The sequence below is a fragment of the Thermobia domestica genome, chromosome 4, assembly GCF_964235325.1.
Source record: "Thermobia domestica chromosome 4, izTheDome1.hap1.1, whole genome shotgun sequence".
Lineage (NCBI taxonomy): Eukaryota > Metazoa > Arthropoda > Insecta > Zygentoma > Lepismatidae > Thermobia > Thermobia domestica.
Window position 1 is genome coordinate 309,388,208 of NC_137457.1, and position 27,562 is coordinate 309,415,769.

Consider the following 27,562-nt stretch of genomic DNA (forward strand, 5'->3'; position numbering starts at 1 on the left):
AAAACTATGTGATCAGCTTTGAATTAAATTACTTTTTAATCAATATCTGATTTTTAATTATATATATCGAATTTGAAATGTACATTTTATATTGTAAATAATGTATGTTAGTGTGCGTTGATTTAGGTTATGTAGGATTTACGGGAGTTTTAAATATGGAAGAACACGATACCGTTTATTAGAGTTTTGATCTTAAGAGTAATTAGGGTGCTATTGGAATAGTCATATTTATGAAGTTGATATTTTAATTTATTCATTTTATTCAGCACTGTGGCTATATGAGACATGGACCTATAGCTGAATGCAAAATTTGAATCATACGTGTTTTGGTTAGGCAGTAAAACTGTTTTTGCGTTAAAATATTGCGATATTTATTAGACTTGGAATAAGGATATAGTTTATTATTTAACCCTTTCAGTCACATTGTCCTATAAATAGGACAGTGGATTTAAACCTTTGTTCTTTTAAATTTGCGTTTCATATGCTATTATTTACGCGTTGTATACTTAGAGGTCTTTTTTTTTGTATTGCGAAGTTCCGACAACAATTATTCAAAATTGTAATTGTTGTAATGCATATTTTGAAGACGGGTTTCATTAAACAATGAAATCGAAGAAGTGCTCCGCTGAAAAGTGTTCGAGAGCTATAAAATAAAATAATATTCGAAGGTGTTATTTTTTTCTGATACATTAGATACAAAATCCTATATATGGAGCTGTCCTATATATCACGATGTCCTATATATAAGGCTGTCCAAGGTAATGGTAGTCACGATGCACGGTCCGAATCTCTCAAACTATAAAGTCGAATTTAAAACTTTCGTGTATTTTAATACGTCCAAATAACGTTATATAACAAGTTTATATGTTTTTTTTTTACCATCTAACAAAAATTCATGACTGAAAGGTTTAAGTATCATTTTTTAAAATCTTTGAATTTAACGTCCTACGCTTATGTGCGTTAGAATAAGGGAGATGGATGATGGATAAAATGGGAGGATATGATGTTTGGTTATTATAATGTGCACTTGGATTGAATTAGGGACTGCACGCAGCATAACTATATGCTTTACGATTACGTCATAACACGACTGGAGATCCTTGCATTTATTATGGTACAGATAAATAATGAGTTTTATTTTAGTTTTACGTACCACGGTTATGCACCAAAGCTAAGGAAGACGGTGACGGAGTGAACTTGTAAATTGGATGGAATTTCTTTGATATGAAATTTTATTTGTGCTTTTTTATGTTGATTGGGGATGGGTATTGTACTCAGACCCACTTGAATGAATTACTGTAGATTTGTTTTGAATAAGATAGTGAGTAAAATCATTTTGTATCATTTAAAAGAAACTTTTTACCGTGTTTATGAAAACTATACGCTTTAGTAATTCATAAGTAACGTAAACCGTTATTCACTTATTGATTTGGAGATGGTAGAAATTAAGATTTGAAAAAATAATTTTACTTGGAAGTATTGAAGATTGTAAAAGTATTATTGTTTCAGTTGAGGAAGAACGTATGTTCTTAGCTACATGTAGCGGGATAGTTACAAAGGAAAGCCAATACAAGTAGGCAATATAAAGAGCTTTCTAATAGCGGTCAATGTACTCGGGATGTGTATTGTGTAGTAGGCGGAAGAAGGATCTAGATTATTAGATGACGCGTGCTTTATTCTGATTGGTCGCCGTTTGAGATAAAAAGTGTGAGATTTATTTTCCCATTCTCTTTAACTTTGGTTTCGGTGAAGATTGCTTTGTTCAGTGTGATTCTAACTTGGAAGTGAAGAACATTTTGTAAATGAGTGGTAAATTCATTTTAGAATGATATTTTCATTAATGTTTATTTGATTGATTGAAATTTAATTTAAATTACATTTACCTTTTGTGCCGTAAATATATGTGAAATGCATTTGATTTCTGAATATTAAATTGAATTTAGGAATAATACACATATCTAACTTTGCGAACTTGAAAAAATAAGCACATGTTGATGATTTATTGGTAACTTAATTTGGAAAGCACATACACATTTGGTGAACGCTGTATTATTGAGTGAGAGCATTCGTAAATTATGAAAAGAAAACAACGCGATGAGAACGTGGAAGGAAATGGAAGCCCGTTGTTTGTTTAATGGTAAATTTAATTTCTTGAATGCATGCATTACAGATGGATGATGTATTACTGAGGCAATGTGTGTTTAATGAATTAGTGAAATGAGGTTTTAGGAAGAATGAGTCTATTTATGACGTGGACATGCAGTTTAACTGAAATATTGTAGTATTGGTAAAGAAACAATTGCATTACATTTATTAGATGGACACATATTATTAGGATGAGATTTTTCGGATGATTGAAGCAATTTATGACGTGGATATACAGTTTTTAATGAAGTCAAAGAAATGGATGCGTTATAATTATTAGGATCAGTTTTTATTATTTTATGTGCGTTGAATTTTTTTACAAGACCGTGGTTGTATGTAAGGCGAGCATATCAGTTTAATGAAAATACATTAATTTAGAGGGAAGATATGTTGCACTTTTTAGAATGAGTGCGATTGATATTTAAGTTTTTTTCTTTTGTTGCACTAAGGATATATGGCATGCGCAATTATTTTATATGAAATGCGTCTTAGTTTAGAGAGATTACGGGAACAGATACGGTGTGCGCGTTGGTTGATTTTTTTTCGCAAAACCGAGGCTACTTGTGAGAGAAATATACAATTTAACTGAAGCAGTAATGAACTAGATATTAATTTTAGAAGTCAAAGAAATAGCTATATTAGGATTTTTTTAGTACTTGATTGAACTGAATTTATAAGACTCTATTATATACTGAACTTATAAGACTATTTATAAGACTTCTACTATTGAATGCGTGACGTGACTTTACGTACTAAAGGTGAATGTGATACTATGGAATTAGTGCATGAACTGAAATAGTGGAACCGGATTGTGAGAGGAAACGGAAGTACTCCGAGAAAAAATAAGCACATGTTGCTGATTTATTGATAACTTAATTCGGAAAGCACATATGCATAGGTGAGCCTGTGTTAGTGAGTTAAGATACTTTGTAAGTTATGAAAAAATAGTGGAATAAAAATGTAGGAGGAAACGGTAAAACCCCGAGGAACACACGTTGGTTGTTTATCGGAAACTAATTTGTTGGATTTTATCAGATTAGGTCAATGTTTTATTAGTGGGGGCATCGCGTGAAATGCACACAATGTTTAGTAAAAAGTTACTTGATGTAAGATTTAACTTTACGCATTAGAGATAAGAGTTGTATTATTGAGACACTACTGTTGTTGATAAAATTGAAAATATAGTCTACAGTGTGACACAGGGATGGGCTTTTAACAAAGTAAACTAGTTGACATAGCATCCCGGTTTGTGGGCCTGAACCGCTCCATCCATTATATACCAACAGGTAAAGTTGCGTTTAACCTATTGATGAATGTGCGGTTAGTGCGTTGCGCTGGCTTATTGCTAACTGACATATTGTCAGCTCTTTTAGACTTGGTGACCGATATGTCTTTATTTACGTATTTTCTCAGTTTGCCTCAAAACGCTGGGTGGGTGATTAAGTTCAACTTTTAGAATACTTTTTCATATTGATATTTGAAAAAGTAATTATAGGATAGTTTGTAAGCGCTGAGGATATATATGTTTATTGACTACACAAAATTTATTTCGATTAGGGCTTCTAAAATATTTGCATTTGATTATTAATTGTTGTCCGGGTAAAATTATTATTTGCTACAACAAAATTTGAAATATGGAATACTCTGCATATTTCCCTTTATTCACTTATCGTTATTAAGCATATTAGACATAAGTGAGGTTAAACTTAATGTAATGTTATTGGTTATTGTTTAAAATTTAAAAGTTTTGAATATTTATTTGTGTGAATTACTAGAATACTATAGCTGTTTGGCCGTACAGAATTTGTTAAATAGCGTTGAATTTGTGAGGAAAAGTATAGTTTAATACGTCATTGAGACTATTTTTTTTACAGTTTCTTTAATAGAAGAAAGGAACGAGTGATGAAAGACTATAGCCCAGTGTGAGCTGAGATTGTATTAGATAGCTAGAACTTACGATTTAGCTTGATTGATTGAATTGCAATGAAAACGATGTGGGAGAAAATTCGGGAATTACGTTGGTTTCACCAATACAAAAATGATATAGGAACACAACTAGGTCAGTCGTATTATTTGAAGAACATCACTACATTTAGAAGTTGGGCATTGACTGTGAGATTGTTTATGTATTGACTTAGAGAAATAGAATTTCACAGTATACATAGAATTGGTGAAATGAGAATACAAGAGATAAACATTAGGACTGTGCGGGAAGTGGCACGGTACGTACACCACTAGTATTTTGAATATGGGGGTATCGTTATAGAATATAGCTTGCAAAAAACGGTTTAAGTTTTTGTTTAGTTTAAGTTTTTGTTTGACTTACAGCTTAACGTAGGGATTCGAACCGCATGAGTTTTTTAAAATTAGAAATTGAAGTCGAGTCTTTCACGGCAAAGGCGCGTACGTTAACCTCTTAGTTTTGAACGAGCACTGTATAACCTCTTTAGTCCATAGGTACACACATGTGATTTTCTAGGTTTTTACTTTTGCCAGCATTTTGAGACTTGCATTGTAGTAGAAACTGCTTTGAAACGTTTGTGTGTTTTCCACTTGTGTTTATGACTAATCTTCTTCATTAAATTGCATTATATTTCAAGCAATAGTTACAAAAATAAAATGTGATCCGCTTAGTGCTAGGGCTGTAGAAGATAAACTAAAATGTGTTGAAATACATACTTTGTTGTCATGTTCGCCAATTGAATTCTGCTTTTGAGAACCATGAAGCTAAGCAAATTAGCACTTGATCATACTAATATTGTTGTCATTTTGATTTGCAGGATGCTTTATACTTGTAGTAGTGAAATAATGAAGCTAGTATGAGGTTATTATTTCTTTTTGTTTGAATATCAATTGCGTTGAAAAGTATTGCATGTTGTGAGTATATTGGGGAGTAGAGGATTTAAGAATTGATGCAACAGAATACTTAGTAATCTTCCTTGATAATTCAAATTTTATTCACATGCATCATGGTCGATTTTGGTGGAACATTTTGAAGAAAAAGCCTTTAGCTCACTTAATTTGAGCAATGTTTTCATTATTTATATCGGGAAAATAGTGAATAATGTTACCATCTATGCAATGTTACGTTCAGTGTACTGTATTATGCCGAGCTCACAGATGCTGAAATCTATTAGTATATAGTCTATATAGTATTAGTCATACTTTGTAAGCAAGATAATGTTTTATTACGATTACTTTTCAATTGATGACTGATTATACATGAATAGTGAGAAATGGAATGAAATTAGGTTTACTTTTAATATACGAGAAAGGACAGATTTTTGTAATGCCTTGATTTTCAACATATTTTTCCTTGGACAGTAACACATGTTCTCCAATGGTACCGCAAGATTTTTATCTCAGTCGAAAAAATCCTTCGGTTGTAAACACAGAAACTTTCCACTGTTGTTTTTAACAATCATTATCGCTTGCAAAACGTTGTCCTGCTAGAGTTTTTTTAGATTAGGGAATAGGTGGAAGTTTGATGGACCAAATTTAGAGAATAGGATGGATGAGGAATGAGTTTAATGTCCCATTTGTGAATAGTACACATGCCAACTTATAATGTATAACTAGGAGCATTGTCATTATGCTCTGAAAAATGTCTTTGGGCATTTTTTGCGGTCTTTTGAATTTGCACTCGAAGTTTAAAAGATCATGTGACAACTTTTGTAGGTAATTAATGAATATTACGCCTTAGGAATCTGAAATTAGAGATTGTCACTTTGTCAGTGTACCTTTGTCTTTTTGGGTAGGGGATACCTGCACTGTTTGGACTGTTATTGTTTATTTTCGGTGGTAGTGGTATACCAAACATTTGTCTATAGTATTGAATTGATAGCGAAAATTGTTGACAGTATGTTCTGTTAGTTTGAATTTGTCTACAGTACCAAATACGATTTTGTTTGGGAGTTAGATGTGTGATCCCTTGAGCAAAAACTTTTGATAAACCAAACTTTTTAAGAATATAATCTGTTGCTGTTGTGATATGTTCAGCCTGTTTGTTATCTGTTGAGTTGACATTTGGTTATTTTTATGATCCTATTAAGTACCAAATCAATGTTTCCGTGGTGGTACCGTTTGATTGTTTTTTGGATTACAGCTTATCTTTAACGTTTTGTCTATTATGCTTGAATTCCTGAATCCATTTATCTAAGGAATAGCGGGGTAAATTTATCTAAGGCATTGACCATATCCAGCTGAATATCAGACACCAACATTACAGATACTTAATGACATGTGTACTTGCTTTCCATATTTCCAGCTTTTATCATTTCACTCACTTCAAAGTCTGTAAAAAGACAAAGAAATTATTTAGAACCAAAACGTTAATATCAAATGTTATATAATTTTAATACATATAATTATTTTATTGTTACCCCTGGTACATATAGATGAGGAAGAGAAAGATTGTATAGTAAGTTTCTTTGAGGGGGAGAATGCCAACATTTTTGGGAAGCAATGCCCCATACATATTAATTCTATTGAACAGTACCTCAAGTTGTAGAATATGCAATTAATTGCTATAAGTGTTAACCTTAGAAGTGAGATCATAAACGCTTTAGATTTAATTGAGATCAGATTTTACAGAAATACTGTAGGAATACAAACTCAATCGAGAACACTGTAAAATAAAAAAAACAACATTTAGTACAGATGTTGACGGATCAAGTGTGCTCAAAAAGTGTTCATTCTCCGAAAACTGTATCTGGTAGGGCATATTTAAAACACTTTTTACCGAACTGATCGAAAAACAATGAGGACATATGTCTGGGACATAGTTGCACAACACACTTTTCACAAGAGTGAATATTTATCATCTGAAAGTGAGCAAAGAGTATCACTAATATGTACAGTGTCCTATCGTGTTTAAAACTAGGTTTTTGGATATTTGCATTATATTATACATTTTTTATGATCTTAATAGAACTAAATATGTTCTGAAAGTGCTACAGGGTTATTTTATTGTGATTGTAATTGACTCACTTATTCAGCTGAGTCGTCTTTGAGTTAGCCGTTCCCTATCGTGGGTATATTAGACGTGAATTTGTTGTAGTTGTGTACACCAAACACTTAGACACAAAACAGCTCAGTAGCTTATTTAGTTGTAACGTGTGTGAAACGATGAAATTGAATAATGCATTAATGATAGAGCGAAGAATGGAGGACACAAAGATTATATATATATATTTATTGTTGAAAGATAGTTTAAAGAACTATTAGGGAAAATAAACAGATGGTGGTGAAGATAAAGTTGTTGAAAGAGAGAGGGGGGAGATTGAATTAGTGAGGGATGCAATACGTAGATGCATATAGTGAGTAATGTAAAGAAATATAGATAGAGAGAACTGGTAGGAGAGATGTATAAAAAGTAAATGAGAAAAGGAAAAGTATAAATGAATTGTTATGTTTGTCTTTCTTCAAAATATGACATGATACTTTACAGAAGTAATTGCATGTAAGCTTTCAACTATGATTTATCTGCTCATGACGTATCATATTGTTTTATGTTCTTTGAAACTTCAATTATACTTTCGTTTATCTTAATTTTTTATTCGATAAATTAAAGATGAGTTTGAGAAATTTTAAATGTATATATTAGCTTTAATGTTGCGTATGCATAAAATGAATTTGCCTTAGCTAGCAATTGGTATAACATCAAGTATTTAGACATTACTTGATTAGGAACTAGTTTATTTGAATTGTGTATGTTTATATATACTGGATATATTTTTTCTCTTTGTTCTCAATGCATATGTATGCATGTTTCAGTAATGCTATAACCTTAATTTCTATGCACATTAATATTGCAGCCTTTTAATTCATTATTTTGCTTTTCCTTGATTGTAACATGAGCTAACTTCGTACTGTATGCATATATGGTTTGTTCCTTCATGAAATATTTTTTGTGTATAGACAGGGGAAACTTACACGTCAAATATTCAGCAACGGAAAAAATTAAAGCATGAACGGGAATACGAATACAAAATATTTCTTGATAATTAGCACACACAGCATGTGTAATAATAACTATCACTTAGTTCTTATTTGCCCGTCCGATCTTCATATTTCGAGTAACTTATTCTTATTGCAAGTATGATATCTATTTACTTTAATTTCTATTATATGTTTATCATTGTAATGTTAGTTTCACTAGTTAAAAGAATGTTTCTTACAATCAGTATTATCTGTTGACAATACTTGCAAATAATTTTTTGGTCATTAGTTTTCAAGTGAAAAGATATTTGTCATGAAACACTTACATAGTTAAGCTTATGCAGTGAAAGAAATCTAATCGAAAAAATCGCGCATTAGGAAGACAAACGCAAACGGAAAAAATACAAATAAAAATTTTGATGCATTTAACTAATGAGAGAAGAGATTAAAGAGGTTTGTAAACACAGCATTATACATTGAGCTACATAAAACACAAAATGAATTAAACGATATGACATAATCTTCTCTTTTTGTTATACATGCTCCATATATATTTTCGCGATTCCTATTTTCCTTTCACTTTGTAAATATTATCTTGTAACATTTTGTAAATTAATAATTTATTTTATAGTGTGATGTCTTTCAATGTAACTGATATTGATCAAATCATCATTTTAGTATTGTTGTAATACAAGACCACGTAGCCTCTTTTGAACAAATGTTATGACATGTATGTTTGTATTTTTATAAAAGTTGAATATTCTTACTTAAAAGACCATATATTAAATAATAATATATGTTATATTACAGATATTACATTTTCATGGCCTTTGGAATTTGAGTGCGGAGCTAGTAGTAAGAGGAATTATTACAAATTCTTCAGATTCCTCATAGAAGGTATGTTTTATTTTGAATGATACAGTACTTCATATTCATTGACATATATAATTTAATAGTATGAAAACAAAATTATAGCTTTTTGATTAATACAATTATGAAGTTTTCAAACACAAAGTAATCTATTTAGGATGTTGCAAATGTAATATAGTTTCAAGTATGAAATCAAATGTTTGCATTTTTTCTAAAAAAGCTAGTGGGCATTGAGTTTGCATATCAAATGAACACACTTAATATGAATTAACATTTTTTGAAATTAAAAAGAAAATATTTCAATTACATTGAATTCTTGAGGAATATTGTATTAATGTATCAAACACTGATTACTGAATTACAAATGTTAGTACTCAATTTTCTTTGTTAGATATAAGCACTTAATATTTTATTATTATTAAATCGTAAATTCTCTTTATTGAAAAAAAGTTATTCAAATACATAGTACAAAATTTAATTGCATGTAAAGTTGCAATGTAATTAGATAATTTATAACAAGATGTTATTGTTTTGTTTCCGCACATTGCATACTACAACTTTATCGAGCATAGTATTTGCTTGTTCTTCAGTTGATACATTTGTGAATTTCGCAAGTGGTAAGTAAATGATTTATAGTATACAAATTCTTTCATTTGTGAATTATATCAATTTAATGGTAAATTTTATTAATCTTTGTAACATTGCATTACATAAGTTTTGCCATTATTATATTTAAACTTGTAAGAATTCTATATGATTAGTAACTGGAAACTCTTTTGTTGAATATACTGTTTCATTTGAATGATTACTTTAAACATTTAACGTAAATAAAAATTAAAAGTAATTAGATATGAAATAATTTTATTAATCTTTGTAACATTGCATTACATTACTTTTTGCCATTATTATACTTAGAACTTGTAAGAATTCTGTTTAGTAACTGAAGAACTCCATTATTATATTTAGAACTTGTAAGAATTCTGTTTAGTAACTGAAAAACTATTTTGTTAAGTATACTGTTTCATTTGCATGATTAAAACATTTAACGTAAATAAAAAATTGAAACTAATTTGATATGAAATAATTTTATTAATCTTTTAACATTGCATTTCATAACCTTTTGTCATTATTAAATTTAAAACTTGTAGAAATTCTATATGTTTAGCAATTAAAAAACTCTTTTGTTAGGTATACTGTTTCATTTGAATGCTTACTTTAAAACACTTAACGTAAATAAAAATTGAATCTAATTTGACATGTAATGATTTTATTTTAACAACTATACATGTACATTACGTTGAAGTTAAATGTTATTGTAGAATGAAAATATACTGTTAGAAACTGAATTGTTATCATATAAAGTAAATATGTTTCTTTATTGTTACAGCACATCCTCAAAATTGCAAATAAACAAGGTCATCGGTGATAGTACGTGTAGGCAGTTTGTTGTGCAGCGGTAAGTGTTAACGTTCTACATTTTTAATACAAATTGTATTTTTTATTTCGAAACAAACATGTAAATAATTAAAATAGTATATGTAAAATTACATTTTCGTTTTGCAACTAGTATTTTAAATTTTAATTAAAATTTGCATTAACATTTTATTTTGCATTTAATATCGATCATATAAATAATTTCACTTTAACATTTTACAATTAACGACTTTAACATGGTTAAAGCAAAGTAGTAAGAAACACACTTGAACTTTTTGCATTTTTTAATTCACACTTTTTTGCATTTCAAGAATTTAATGTAGTTAAATGACCATTTGAAGAATTATACTGTATCGTTTTTAATTTTACAAAATCTATTTTTTGATTTGGCCTGTAATATTTTAATTTTGTTTTGAGTTTAATTGAAGTTAAATGACAATATAAATAAATTCACTTTGTGCAGCCCTCGCCAAGTGAACTTTGTGGTGGACAAACACCGTGTGGTGGGTTTTCTCGGGATTCTCCCGTTTCCTCCCACTTTCTTCATTCCACCATTTCATTCATTACTCATCATCACCGTCTCCTTTAGCCTAACCGGCATAACCGTGGGACGTAAAACTTAAAGATTTCATTTCATTTTCACTTTGTGCATTCCAAGATTAACATACTTGAGAAAATATTTTAAGAATTACAAGCAAGCTCATAAGAGCAACACCACTGTGACATCGTAATTGCTTTGAATCTGTGATTGCGAACAGGATAAAATTTGTTTTCTACTTATTATTTATTTGTTTGCTTCCTGCGAAAGGTTTTGAGCCCTATAGTTGTGATCATGTAAATAATTTCAGGTACTAAAATTATTTATTTTTTATACAAAATTATTAGTGTGAAATTATTTATTTTTTTGTAAAAAATATTTTAACTATTCAAGCTAACTTTAGTTTGGAATATTTTTCTTTATGCTAAATACCTTTGCATTACTAATTATTGTACTGTTAAATTTGATTTCGATAAATGATTCTGAATTTTTATTCTTTTGGAATTTTATTCCTCTAAGTGTAAGGTTTTTAATTTTAATACCGAACTTCTTCCGCAAGTGAATAAATGAATAAAAATAATACAATATGATAAAAATATGAAATAGTTATTTGACAGTTTACACAAATGTTCATTTTAATTAAATAAACAGTTTCAATTTTAATAAATAACTTCTTGCAGAAATAAGTAAATAATATTTCAATCACAATATTGTATAAAAGTGTGTCTAAAGATTTTTAAAGTGCCGAAGGAATAACTACATACTTTTTATTTTCTGCGCTTTGATTATAAATAATTGTGCAGTTAACTGTACGTACATTATACCAGTTTAACTTAAGTGCATTATTTTCATTTTTGTATAATATTGTGTAATCATGCGTAAATGTTCGGGTAAGATCAGCAAAGTTCATAAAAATTAATGTGTGAGCAATTACGATTAATAAATTTATTGACTTGTGTCATGATTGAAGTTTAAGTTAGGTATCATAAGAATAACTAATTTTTACACTCTGTTTTAATGATAATAATTCATCCTGTGTTAACCACATACAGATTTCTTTAAAATAATTAGATCACATGATACTTAATGTGCATCTGGGTACGAGGTTTTTTCGTTTATTGCGTTTGGATACGAGATTCCATTTTCCGACGGTATAAATTGGACGCAGCAAACCGCGGGTGTTCACTATAAAGAAGCACCAATAAGGTAAATACGTTTCTGATTGTACTCTGCGTGGTATCATCTTAAGACGGAACATTGACATTTCCTGGTAAACTTAATAATACATTTTCGAGAAACAGGGAGTTAATCATAAAAGTCAAGTTACAGGACTTCAAGAAGAATTATCAGTAAGCTTCTCTTCGGAAAACTTCGATAATCTCCGTAAATTTTCGGATAGAATTTGTACTCCTTTATATGTATATAAGTTCGAAATTGTCATTCGCTCATTTTAGAGGAAGCTGTTCTAGCGTGTAAACGTGTCTAAGTGAGCTCCGTGTTCTTTTGGATACGAGAATAAGTAGACGTAAACCGTTAGAGTACGAGATTATAATCCATAAAAATAGTAGAAATAGAACCAATAGGTCGAGCAGAAATCATTTCGTCATAACTATTCAAGGAGATAACATCATAAGAACAGCGCTCCATTGATTCTAAGCTAGAGAATTCTTGAAATTAGTTATAATTCTTTAAAGCTTATCGTATATAGTAAACTCCAAAATTGTACAACGTTCAGATCAGAGGAAATACTAGTACTGTGTAGACGTTTCTAAATGTGCTCTCGAAAAAAAACCAGTGAAATCTTCAACGCGATCAAAGGAATAGCTTGAAAATAGTGTTTGAAAATCTATGAATTAAATCCTACGTGGAAAGAGTTCAGTTTTCTTTTGTACTTCGATGTATAAACAGGAATTTTAGGAGCTCTCAAATTTACTGGTAGACACATTTTTGAATTATATATATTAACATACAGAGTTTACAATTTCATGCAAAACTTCTATTAAAGTTCATTTAAAAAGTTACAATTATAAACTAAATCTGTGCTAAAATAACATTTATAACTTCGTAACAAAATATTTGTTAAACAAGAAAACAAAAAATACATATTTTTCAACCAGATTCATCAGTGAATTTCAACATGCTAGCACAAAATGTCATTTGCACCATGTTGGCAGCCCACGAGAGCAGTGGATATGGTAATCCAGAGGAAATGTTTTTTACTTGGGAAGTTCTAACTCAATGTCACTGGGTGTACGCGTATTCAATATGTACAATAAATTATTACATGCCCTATTAGTACATTTTGGCTGCGTGCCGGATATTGTATTGAAGAGTAGGAAGTCCGCAAAAGGCATTGCTGATTTGTATCGTTTGGGTTTCTTTCGTCAAAACAATATGCTGGAAGCAGCCCGTGAAAAATTTAGGGAATTTGTATTTATAGGGAAGACTGCTGGCTTAACTGTGGATGATTCTAGAGAGTTGTTAGGTGAAATCATAAACTTGCCCGGTTCAAGTTCTGCACCACAACATAGTATATGTACTACATCGAAACCTACATTGTATGGTGCGGAATCTGGAAATTATTTCTAATCATTAGTAGTACAATCAAACATTTTCCATTTTTCGGATTGAAGGGAAAGGAAATAATTTTAAAGCGTGTTGGAATAAAAATCAGAGATCCAGAGACATATATACGAAAAGTTTGATTTCGTAATGGAAAACACGGTACAAAACGTCGATGATGAAACGTTTATTGGTGTTTATGTTGCAAGTTAAGCATCAAATTTAAACAAACTCGTATACATTACATGGCGTCAAAAAAGGAGTTGAACCCAGAAACGCTTTTCACAACAATAGAAAATGTCTTAAATTCGAATGATTTTCTTTTGGCGATAAGATTTTATTCAAAGTAGACATTGTAAATCCACAGAAAGGAAAAGGGAAAACTAAAATTAGAGATACTTTAAAATACACGGATCTCGTCACAAATTAAAAAGAAGTGCCATCCCAATGGAAAAAGATATATATTGTCTCCCTAAAAGTATTATTCTGGGGAAGGCTAAAGCAGATCATAATAGATTTCAAGTCTCCAATCTGCGAAGAAACCTTGAACGATTATTAAAACAAGCCCAAGAACTGTGTGAAGAAATAAACCTAGACATTGATAGTAAGGATGTTTGTACTATTAATGAAGTGAAAAATTTCAAAATCACTTGACACCGGAATATCAAATCATAGTTTATGGAAAGAAGCTAACGAGTCGTGAATTTACTGTAATTTATCCGGGGATACATGCTAAGAAACAAATGTATATTTTGTATAAAGATGGTCATTACGAATTGATTACCAACAATTCTCTGTTAGGAAATCTTGGATATTGTAAATATTTTTTGAAGAGTTATCATGATGCAGAACATCATAAATGTTCATTTAAATATACATCATATGAACTCTTTCATACTAATGATATTAAGCGGGAATGTACTGATTGCCATCGTTTGTTTCCTGCGAATGATTGTTTTAAAAATCAGAAGACAGTAAGCGGACGTGGCAAGAATATGTGTGAAAACGTGAAAAATTGTCTTGAAGAAGGTGTGAAAGTTGATTTACAACATAGGAAATCTGAACACAAATGCGGAGAACGGTTTTGTAAGATGTGTTGTATGCACGTAGAACGTGATCACATTTGTTATGTTCAGAAGAACAAGCCACCCCATATAAATACATTTTTGTATTAAATATATTATTTTCGATGTAGAAACTATGTTACTTCGTAAGAATGACCGAGGGAAACAAGAACATTCGGTTTGCTACACTGTAGCTCGTTTAGCATGCCACGCTTGTAAAGACACAAAACTGGATGATCCATGTTTTGTATGTGGAGATAAAGATGGAAATTGCGAGTTTGACTTTAAAACCATGGGCGCGTTTATTAAATTTGTTTTAGCAAGCCGTCCTGAGTTTGAAAAGATAGTAGTGCTATCACATAATGGTAGCTACTATGACATGTTGTTTGCAGCTAGGGTATTAACAGAAACGCACCATCTTTCTCCTACAATATTAACAGAAGGACAAGAAATTATTGAAATGCGGGTCGGGAATAAGATCGTCTTTAGGGTTACCTACTTATGCATGGGAGTTGTCTAACTTACCCAAAACTTTATGCCTTTCGGAAAGTTGGATGTAATTTCCCATATTAATTTAATACGAAAGAAAATCAAAATTATATAGGTCTAATACCAGATCTGAAATATTTGGATCCCGATGAAAAGTCCTGTGTAGAAAGACAACAATTAATTGCTTGGCACGAAGAACGTGCAAAAAGTGGCGAGCAGTATCATCTGCAAAAAAGATGGTGTTGTATTGCCGTAATGATGTTAAAGACTTAGCTAAAGCAATAATTAAGTTTTCAAACTTGATTGAAGAAAAGACTCGTGGTATCTAGTGCTTTATTTTTTCGTCTACTATTGCAAGGTTAGCTATATTACTCTATAGTTCTTCATATGTACCTGAAGATACGATTCCTATTATTCCACCTGTAGGGTTCGATTATCGTGAAATATACCATCTTGCCTGCAAAACACCTTATACCTGTAACGGCAGGTTTATATTTGGGTTCTGCCGTACACGTATGGAGGAGAACAATGTCAATGGTTGCAGACATTGTGACGCCGAACGTGCCCTTACTGATACATAGTGGACATGTGAGCTTCACCGTGCTCTACAAAACGGTTACAAAATCTTCAACATACAGGAAACAAGGGAATTTGAACTGTCCGGTTATGAAGAAGATAATCTTTTTAAAGAATATGTAAATCCCTTTTTACAAACGAAAAAGGAGGTATCTGGCTTTCCTGATTCATGTCGCACTGAAGAAGATGAAATGAAATATGTTGAGGAATATTATATTCATAAAAGCATAAAATTGAATAAAGAAAATATCAGGAAGAACTTGGGTTTAAGGTACATAGCCGAGCTATTCCTTAACTAGTTATACAGTAAATGGGGGCAAAGGACGGATTTATCGCAATATATAATTGTTGATGATCCGGAAACATTTTTGAGCTACATATATGCACCGCAATATGTCATGCAGTCAACCGTACCCATAGGACAGTTTCATCTCATCGTAACATAAAGACATCGAGAATTAAAACAAACCATGGAATGTCGTACTTGCGGCGTTCATTACGTCATGGGCGATCTTAAGCTTTATGACTTGTTAACGACTGTAGGACCAAGAAACGTACTCTATTGCGACACAGACAGTGTTATGTTTATACAACGGTGCAATGAAAACTCCAAGCTTGTCTTAGGTTCCTATCTGGGTGAACTCACGAACGAATTACCTTTAGGGTGTGAAATAGGTATGTTTATAGGTTTGGGGCCAAAAAATTTTAGCTATCGGATGAAAGAAATTGGTACGGGTAAAGTATTCTACGTTTATAAAATTGGAGAAATTACGTTAAATTATAGGATATAACAAGATATTGATTTTGAACATTTTTATAAGTTAGTAACTGAAAAAATTGATAGCAAAACGCTAAACATCCCAAGGAGGATTACATGTAACACTGAGTTTACCATTGTTTCACGACCTAAGACAATCACGCATCGTAAAGTAGACAATAAAAGACAACGAATAAATCCTGAAATAGAAACAACCATAGGATAATACCATACGGTTATAAAAGTTCTAGTCTTTTCCCGTGATGAGTGCATGCGTGTAATTTATTATTCCCAGTGATATGAGCTGTAAACAATTTACTAGTGATATGTATGAAGGAAACATTATATGGTAATCGTACACCCTCATAGTATTCCCGAATATGATACATTAACAAATTTCCTAATTTTTCATTATTAATTAATATAAATGAAATTAATATTACTATTGTATATAATATTGAAAGGTGTTAAAGATTTTTTTTATTCAATGTAACATTCATATCTTCATAAGTAAAGATATGTCTGCACAATACCCAACTCCATTTTGAAATATATTATGTAATATTATAAATATTTTTTCAAATATTATATATTGTACAAAAGTTTCATATAATGTAATATTAATTGTATATAATATTTTTCAAATATTAAGTTATATACTAGAAATTTCTTTCTGTATTTTTATATAATACTTTCAAATACCGTGTATTTTTAAAATTAGTTAATTGTATACTATAAATAATATGTTGCATATACAGATTTCAAATAATAAATTTTTATTATAATGGAAATCATGTACAAAGTTATGTAATCACTATAGGACGACGTATATATATATTTGTATCCAAATACTTTTTTTATTATAAATATATTAACAATTTTATTATATATACAATTTTTTAAAAAATACAGTATTTTTTAAAAATTACATTCCTGCATTTTTATTTCCACATCCCGTAAAATTATCAAAAAAATAAACATATAACGTATATTATACTAAAAAGTACGTGTATTCTATATTAGTTAAAGGAAGAATATACATATTTCTTGTCCGCAAAATTAGTTTTAGTTATCATTATACAATTAATAATAGTATTTTGCCTATTTTTTAATTATCATATGAAATTCATTAAATTATTATTTTATTAAAATCAACTGATATTATAAAGCAAAGCAAAGAAGCATACACATCTTCTGGCGCCGCTCCATCGTTATAAAGTATAAAAGAGCCGACAAACAGGAAAATACCATTAACGCTTGGCAATCCAAAGCTCATCAAAGGTAACCGCAGCTTGCGTATTAAATCACGCGGTCATCCAAAGTCAATCCGGATCTATAAAGAAAAGCCACGACGAGAGCAAATAGTAATGGCGCCAACGGAATGGTCATACGTCATAAATTCAATATCATATTGATCGGAGTTTGATAAAAGATTAATTAAAGTAAAATGAGTTTGATATGAAAATCTAATTAAAAATTAAAAACAAGAATTTTACCTAATTTAGGTTATAAATTTGATATCAAAATCTAATTAACAGGTTGACTGCCAAGGTGATTTGAGAGTACTGGTCCCAGGAGGCCATAAATTTCATATTACCTTGGCTCGATTATGGATAGTTATATTACATTTTTGTCGCGATATTTTGTTTCTCTGGAAAATGTACCAATGGGAGCCGAGCACCTTATGTGATTCTCATTGTCTCACAGTAATTTTTGACAATGAGCATCATATATTATGCTCAAGAACCTGGACAAGTTAGTAATTTGCGATATCAAGCCTAAGCATCATATATGATGCTCATGGCCCCAGAGAAAAATAAGGTGAGCACCACATGTGATGCTCGTGGCAGTCAACCTGTTAAAATTAGAAACAACAATTTTACCGAATTTAGGTTATAAATTTAATATCAAAATCTAATGAAAAATTAAAAACAACAATTTTACCCAATTTAGGTTATACAATTGATATCAGAATCTAATTAGAATTAAAAAGAGCATTTTTACCCAATTTAGATTATAAATTTGATATCAAACAGGATACGCTCTCGTAAAGTATGGGAAAATCACTACATCTGGTTACTTTTAATCCAAAAAGTATTTCAAAACGGTCTCTAAGGACGTAGAAATCACCAAAATTGTGTAATTAACTCTCACATTCGTGGATTATACCTACAATTAAAAAGTAGAGCGTAAAAAAAAAAAAAAAAAACACGTTTTGTCCAGTTTCTACTATCTGGATATGACTTTGCTACAAAGTACAGTAGAAATATAAGCTCAGATTTTTCCACAGCGAATACTGGTATTCAGAGATTATCATAGGGCTGAAATAGGTAACCTTCGAAAATAGCTTTATTCTTAGTGGAAAATGGGTATTCTACACCTTTTTCTGTTGTGCTCACCGCATGTGTAATTTTTCTAACAAATCCAGTATGTGTGGCTTCTGCTGAACGCTCCTTCTCGAAATTAAAGTTCATACTCCACAACACCTCACAACAAAGATTAACAAATGCTACTATATTAAATGTAGAACGAAAACAAACTTCAAGACTAAACATAGACAAGATTTTTTCAGATTTAGGAGAAAAGGCTTTTTGAAACGACTTTAAATTTTTGTTGTTTTCTATGGTCAAGAACAACAAAAAATAGGTCTGCTAAACATTTTCAACAGGTAGAGAGTTGTTTAAAAACCAATTTAAATGAAACAGGATCTGATTCGATATTTGTAATATGAATGAACTGACCAAATTTTGTTTTATTCCATTTGCGTTTTGAGAAGTTATTGTATCTACTATATACAAGAAATGGATTCTACTATTATAGAAATGGATGGATATCGTGAGATCTCCGCAATAGGTATATTAAAAGTCCAATACAAGCTTATTACAAACCAGAAATTATAAGGGAGTCGCTGGCAAGAGGATGTGATAAAATGGGGGTCGTGATAGGAATTAGGTTGAGAACCACTTCTTTGGAAGAAAGTATTTCTGTGTGTGTTTGTAATATTGTTTGGTGCTTTTACTATTATAGTGAGAAAAAATATTCGCTTGTGGACGGCCTCCAAATATTCTCTTGAACAGAGCCCCGAAGGGTTTTGTTACGGCACTTTTTCTATGACCAAGTCATTAATGATTTTGACAAGAAAGCCAGAATGATTGAGGCTCACTTCAAATAGTGCTAGTTTCTGACAAGTTTTTAATGTATAATTATTATTTTGAATTCAGTGTACTGGGTGACGTATTTAGGACGGTTATGGTTCTCAATCTCCCCTCGAAGTAAACTTGATAGTGTTTCGCATTTCACTCACAACAATAATCCTCACCACTTCTAAGAATGTCATTGATTTTTCATTTTCTTATGCTCTTTGTTTAGAAATAATACTGTATTTGTCAATTTTCATTCCATGTAAGAATGGTGTTATTTTTCCTTCTTTCGTCCAATCTACACTTCTGTTTCTTTTTCTCAGTAGTTACTTTCTTTTGTTTGTCCTATCATACTTTCGACCATTGTTAGTTGTGATTCAAGTCCACCGTCGTCACCAACACCAAAACTAAGAGGAGCTGATAAGCGAAACTGGTGTCCCATACCAACTTGCAGAGATATCAACATGACAGGCTTTAGTTATTATAGCAAAGGATTATTTACATCGTTTAGTTATAAAAAATGGTAAATGCTTGAATTAAAGAAAATCAAGAGGGGGATAAGTGGAACGGGACATATGGTAGGCGAAGAGGATGCTTCCTTTTTCTTCTATGAATAAATAAAAAAGGTTAGATTCACTGCTGTATTTTTGTGTGTATCATATCACATAAGATTCACCAGTCTGGAATCTTGGCATTGAAACTTCAATTTATGCATAAATTAAAATAAAATATTTAATTCCCAAACTGAAGTGGGCAATAGCCCTTCCTGCTTTCCTGTGTTGCGCATAGCCCCCCCGAAGCAAAATCCTAAATATTCCACTGACTGTACTACTAGTAGAATATTACTAGAAGTAGTTTAACAGAAGAAATTAGTGTCTTAGTTATTATTTGTAGCAGTGGCTTTAATTCAAATGTTAAATGTCTTTAGAGTTTACAGAAAACAGATAAATTTCATTGTGTTGCTTACCGAAAGTAAAATTTCACTACTGTAAAATATGCTAATCTGTTTTTAAATTAGCAACATACAGGCCCGTATTCACGGGGAGCTAGGGGGCTCAAGCCCCCTCTAAAGTTTTACTTGCTCCCGTAAAATTTTGACAGTAGGCTTGGAAATGAAGTATAATATGGTGATGAATTATAATATGGTTGGGTCGGGCCCCCTCTAACTTCTTCCGGGCCCTCCCTACATTTATGGGCTGGCTAAGGACCTGGCAACATACAACTTTAAATGTATTTTCCATACAAGATGGAAAATACTCTTCGGAAATTATATCTGGTACAAAACAAATAATGGAAATACAATATATCTATATATATAAAAGAGAACGTACAAATCCTTTGTTAGCTCATCACGCTAATACGGCTGAACCAATTTCTTTCATTTTTGGGGGGTTATTAATATTTGGACCCTAGATGGTTTTTATCATATCACTTTAATTTTCAATTACCAGTGTCTTGAGATAATTGACCATTCAAGTGTCCATAACGTACAAATCCTTTGTTAGCTCATCATAGCTAAATCTAACCGTATTTATATGCAACCCACATGACCGTGTCACTCGGCGGGTTAACATAAATGACAGGCGATATAATGTTAACATTTACTCCATTCTTCTATGGTTTTTATCATATCACTTGAAAGCGAAAAAGTAAAAATTATCTAAGTAACAAAGTTTATTGCGTTCCGGGGTGACCCCAGCGAAGCGGGGTGAACGCTGCTAGTTTAGAATAATATTTCAAATATAAGCTATCGATGTCAGGCGCATAACAGAAATTTTCAATGGGGATAGAAAATTCCGGGCCAAACTGAATACAACATAGGTCTATTTTGTTTTGAACATGAATTCAGATATGTAAGTATGGATATTACACACACACACATATATATAGTAACATACATGCGAAGGAGAAAAGTGCCAAGAACAGAGAGAGCAGAATTGCAGTGGGGCTTTAAAACTTTCCGCTGCAATAACATATCAGCGTGTTATAAGTGTTTTTTGGGGGGCGGAGGTGAAAAGGGATGGGTCATTCTGTTGCAGATATGTTGCCTTTTCTTCTGCATTCCGACAAGAGACGTTAGGTGACAATTTCGTGAGTTTCTCTTTTATTCCTGCAAGTACATTGTACTCAATGGTGTGGGGCTCGAGCCGGAAGAGCCCCCTAAATACGCCACTGATCGCAATTGACAAACTTCATATAAGGAGGATGAATTTCAAATAGAATTAATATATTTTTTAACAGGTATTTATGAAGAAGAAAATTGCCAGTAAGTGGCAGCATAGTAATTTTCAAGTTAAACATGCATTTATTTTGGAACAGTTAAGGCTGTGTCCAACCCTCGAAATGCGTTGGGATTTCCCCATATAATAACATGGCATATTTCTTTCCAAAATATTATGAAAAATATTTACTTTATACATTTCAAAATTCGTCCAAATATTTGTAAGTATTAATATTGCATGTTCACTTTTACTTTTTCTTGCTAGGGTGATATTAGAGCGCGCTAATTAAAAATTAACTTTCTTCCATTTAAAAGCTGTGTAAGATAATGGCTGGATTTTGCAACAGCGCAGAACAGCAGATAGGAGGCTAAGCAGGTAGGTTTCTTTCATTCTCTGTTACCCGCTAGGTCACGTGCGCGAACTTAGGATTGTCTCCGGAGATGAAGAAACTAATGGAACGCAGATTGACAGCAGATAAGAGCAAAGTCTGTTTTTTCTTTCTTCATAGATTTTCAAGATTCCGTAGATTCTACACAAAAATCTCCACGACCTGTAGAGACCTATTGGAGCTAACGATGTACGAAAGTTTCAGAAAATCTCTCTATGTTTCTTTCAAGTGAGGGAAGTGTTCATTTATAAAAGTAGTTTTAAACTGTATCGTGTAGACTAAATTATCTTATTTGTCGCATCAACTGACAAACGTTTACACGGAGATCGAAAAGGATTTATGCTGTTGTGATGTATAGTGAGCTGCAAAATATTTAATATAAGTGTAAGAAGAAAACGACCGAGAACTGCTTTTCGATATATCATATTGTTTATGAACATCAATATTGAAACCGGAAACACTAGTAAATTTCTACCAGTTCCGGTTTTCAATAGAGAGATAGGATTGGAGATGGTACATTTTCTAGAGACGTTGAATCAATTCCCTAAAACCGCTTGTCGCTAGGTAATATAGTTTTTCATTTATGGTGTGTATGTGCTCCCGGTTCGATCCCAGATCGCACCAAGTGAGCTTTGTGGTGGATAAACATCATGTTCGTGAGTTTTCTCATTTTCTTCCACTTTCTTCAATCTACCATTTCATTCATTCTCATCATCACCGTCTCCTTTAGCCTAGTCGGCATAATCGTGGGACGTAAAACACAAAGATTTCATTTCATTTCTAAATAATAACCTATTGCATTCTACAGTGTTCTGTTCTTGGCTAATGCCCCAATAATAGCACCAGATTGATGAAACACTTGCAGATTGATATGCCACAAAATCGATTGTTATTCATGTCAAAAAAATGTTGCACCAATATTTCCCAGGTAATCACTACAAGCAAGAATCTATCTATTTCGTTCAAACAGTGTTCTCCATGAGACGAGATCAGAAGTAAGGTTTTTTTCGTCTCGTCTCCTAAAGTTAATAGGTCTCATCACGTCCCGATCCTCGAAGACTTCTTTCGCTCTTGTCTCGACATTTTATTGTTCTGTTTTGGTAATTTATGTTGTTTTTTTTAGAAATTATGCCCTAATTTTTCTTAATTTCATCTGGAAGTGTCACAACCGTTCCTCGTCACAATTGGTTTACGAATAATGTGGTATAATAACATTTAAACCATACTTATTATTGGTCTAAATTGTGTAACGACTTGCAGATTTTAAACGTAGATAAATGCTCTTCATTGCTTTCGTATCATCATTTTACCAATTTGTAGGTTTTTACATATTAATCATGTAATACTAAAACAGTGTTTGAGATCAAAACTTGGGTGAATCAGTGCTGCCCACGGGGCTCGAGAAATTTCTCGTCTCGAAAATGAGACGATAATTGTTGTATTTCTTGCGCCGTCTCGAATTTAAAAAGAGACTTCTCGTGTGGTTCTCGAGATTATAATCGATGAATTTCTGGTCTCGTGGCCAACAAACGTTCAGAATGGGATGAACTGGTAAACTTGCGCGGGGGTGCGTCTGTAGGGAGCAGGTACGTTAGCAACGGTGGATATGCGCGTAAACTAGAAGTTTATCCAATCATTATGTGTATAGAAATAAAAAATACATACGTTTCGAATTGCTAAAATTTAAATACATCACAAATATCGACCAATATCCAGTTTTTTGTTTTTCTTACGCCATAGTGAAATATTAACCAGTATAAACTGCCAAAGCGCTTGTAGAGATGTACTTATAATATCGATTCAAATGTTATCATAACCAGTGGCGTATTTAGGATCTTGTTTCGGAGGGGGTGGTTTGAGAACCAGTTAGAAGCATTTGTGTTGTACGTAGAATGTGAAAAAAATAATAATGAAATTATTTCGGGGAGTTCTTGAGCCCGATTGCCTCCTAAATGCGCCATAACCAAAACATATTTGTTATCATTATTAGAGCATAAATGTAAATTATCCTTCATAATATTACTAATGGAGCAAACTTTTCAGTGCTGCATCTCAGTTACATAAGTTACACGTTATCCAGGTATTTGCCAGGCGAAATTGTAGGCCGTGAGATTTTGATTGAGAGGTTTCACCCGCAAATCATCATCAGATCAAGTATTAACTCTTCTAATGGATGGTCAACTACAAAATAGAAGTAGGCCTATGCACGAATGTGGATATATGGACTAATATAGCTTTCTGTGGATATACTTTTATTGATTCAGTGCAATTTGTGATCATTCCAATTTGCGACAAGGTTCATGTATCGGCCAAATTTGATTGAAAATTTGATATTCCTCAGCTGAAAATAATAATTCTAGTTTGCGACCAACCTGTACTTAATTCTTTAAATGAATCAGGAGAGTAGAAATAATACACGTTGCCAGATATTTTTCCTAAAATTATGAAGTGTTATGAACTACATAGGGGAAACAACGATAAACATCTCTTTGTTCAAAAGTGACGTAATTGTAGATTCATAAGATGTAACGTAACTTTGATCAGGAAACTGAGTCCAAATATACTATATAACACAACACACACATATTATATATATATATATATATATATATATATATATATATATTAGTGGTGGGCACAAAAACAGGTTTTTCGCTTTTTTGGAAAAACTGAAACCGGTTTTTGAAAATTAAAAAAAACCGGTTTCGCTTTTTCACCGAAACCGGTTTCGCTTTTCTTCAAAACCGGTTAGGTTTTTCACCTGATTCGGTTTCGGTTTTCTTCAAAACCTATTCCGGTTTTTTCCAAAATTCTTTCTATTTCTGATGAGAATGGTGTTTCGTTGTTCTCCGGAAACCGAATCCATTTCCACAGAAATAGTTTTATGTGTATTCAAAAAGTTTTCACCGAAACCAGTTTCGGTGAAAACCGAACCGGTTTTGGAGAAAACCGAACCGGTTTCGGTGAAAAAACGGTTTCGGTTTTATAGAAAACGGTTTTCGGGTTTTATAAAAAACGGCTTTGCTCATCCCTAATATATATATGGGTGTGTGTGTGTGTATATATATACATGTGCATACATATATATACGTATATATATATATATATATATATATATATATATATATATATATATATATATATATATATTTCTGTAAATCAAGCTTTCAGTCAAAATCAAGTGAAAAATATTTCACTTGTTTATCTTTGGAATACCACTATCGGATTCTCAGAAATATTGTAATATGTATGTATTTATTTTTTTTTCTATATGCCTATTACTGTTATGCACACGCATGAAATGCCATGATTTGTTCTTTCATCTTCCCAGATATTTCTTTTAAAGTTTTATTTTTTAAAGTTATATTCCTTATTTTGGAAAGCAAAATATTGATGATAATGCTTTTAGTTTTGCGATTCCTCTGACATATCTCCTTTCTTCTCCACGCAAGAATCAAGATTTAGGATCTAAAATAGTTGAAATAGGAAAATAGGGAAAGCGCACGCTGTTTGACAAGAAGGCTTGTTACAAAATACAACTTAAAATATTGTTTCATTTCTGATCGCAGCCAGTCTTGCCTCTCGCAACCTTATGTTCTTCCGACCATGTGATCAGGTTGTCAACGAACATAACTTTGAAGATATGCACTCTCTGCATTTTTAGATAAACGATCTTATCTCATTTCGTAACTTATTTCCCTCCCCTACCAACTCTTTGAAGATCACTGAGGAACAATGGTGCGAATTGATCAGGTCTCTGCACCTCCACGAACAGGAAGAGAAATCCTGCTTATATGCTTTCCAACGTGGTCATATTTATTTGTAGAAAGTGATATTAATGAACTGAGCTAGATTAAAAATAAAAATGAAATGAAATGAAATCTTTGAGTTTTACGTCCCACGCTTATGCCGGTTAGGCTAAAGGAGACGGTGAAGATGAGAAATGAATGAAATGGTGGAATGAAGAAAGTGGGAGGAAACGGGAGAACCCCGAGAAAACCCACGCACACGGTGTGTGTCCACCACAAAGTTCACTTGGCGGGGGCTGGGATCGAACCCGGGACCCCAAGCACCAGAGGTGAACGCTCTACCACTGAGCCACCGCGGAAAAATAAAAAAAATAAAAAAAATAAAAAAATAAAAAAAAATAAAAAAAATAAAAAAAAATAAAAAAAGTGAACATGTAGTATTGGGGTAGGCTAACATCTGGAGAAATTTTGAATTGCATAAGACAAATAATTTTCATAATATTTTGGAAAGAAATTCACCATGTTATTATATAGGGATTGATGATCTCACCTGAAAACGTTATACACGGTCTTAAGGTAAGAGTCTAATTCGAATGGTTTTCTGAATTTAAAAATATTTTGTATTTAATAAAATATATATATATCTTGTGTTGATGTCCTTATTTGCCTATGTGTTGTCACTCTCACGGAAAATAAAGTAGCACCGTTACTATTTTAAGAGACAAGTGATCGCTACTTTATCGTCTCCTTTAATAGTCTACAAGGCAACTTCATTTCACCAATTATTTCAAAGTTTTTGTAAACGTGAATTGTTCACGTTATTATAGAATAAAATATGACTTATTTCTTGATTTCTTAATCTCAAGTGCTTAGCTATCAAGAATAAAACAGTGTTTCACATGAGTGTAGCGGTGAGGGTTATTTGAAACGCATACATACCATTTTCAATAACTGTCGATTAATTGCTGGGTTAAAGTCTGTCCAATACTTTTTTCTTTTTACAACCATCTATCCTGAATTCTTCGTTTTTAATATATTCACAGTGCTATTTAATTTCGTTACGCCACCTTTAATAGCATGCTATGTGTATTGAACATGCTATGAAAAACAGTAAAGTTTGTAGTGTTGTGCTACGTGAATATTTTGACTTGTGTACAGATACTATTCGTACTCATGTACAATTGCAGTGTCTTTTTACATGCAGAGGATTTGCCGGAATCCATACCTGTGTAGATGAACAGAGTATTATTAATGGTATGAACATCAGTTTTCCAAGTGTCTCTCTTGATAAGAACAGTGATGTGAACATTGATGGTGAACGATTAAAATTAGAAATGAAAGTATTTTGCAAACAAAAACTCATAGATTCAATTATGGCTGATTTATTTGATAGTGTATCGGCACAGCCATGGTGGGGGGAAACCGATACTCAACCTTCGGAGGGTATCAATGAAGTGATCTATCTTCATAAAGAAGAAGAAGATTGATTTGTTTTTACATGTATACTAAACAACGTTGTATCAAATGTAATAAAATATATAGTGAAAGTGAAATGTTTTATTTGTGTGTGTTTTGTGTTCGTTTCATACACCTCAATATGATAGGATTTTTAATTAGTATACTAATTATTATAAGAAAAAACCCTAAAATATTTTTTTCCTCGTATACTATAAGTGATACGTATAATA

At 31.9% G+C, this 27,562-nt stretch overlaps 1 protein-coding gene across 4 annotated transcripts in view; it reads left to right on the forward strand.

Annotated features, from left to right (window-relative positions):
* The window catches only part of LOC145684286 (uncharacterized), a 68,970-nt gene extending 41,683 nt beyond the window's left edge, over positions 1 to 27,287 (forward strand). Inside the window, exons 3-6 of one of the 4 annotated variants that reach the window (XM_081756442.1) lie at positions 8,896 to 8,982; positions 9,546 to 9,572; positions 10,343 to 10,411; positions 27,062 to 27,287. In XM_081756442.1, coding sequence (XP_081612568.1) covers positions 8,896 to 8,982; positions 9,546 to 9,572; positions 10,343 to 10,365 — 137 coding nt within the window. In that variant the 3' untranslated portion in view covers positions 10,366 to 10,411; positions 27,062 to 27,287. Of the gene's footprint in view, positions 1 to 8,895; positions 8,983 to 9,527; positions 9,573 to 10,342; positions 10,412 to 13,044; positions 16,906 to 27,061 lie in introns of those variants that run through there. The other 3 variants (XM_081756441.1, XM_081756440.1, XR_014131270.1) reach the window with 3 other exon arrangements.
* Positions 27,288 to 27,562: the final 275 nt, after the last annotated feature.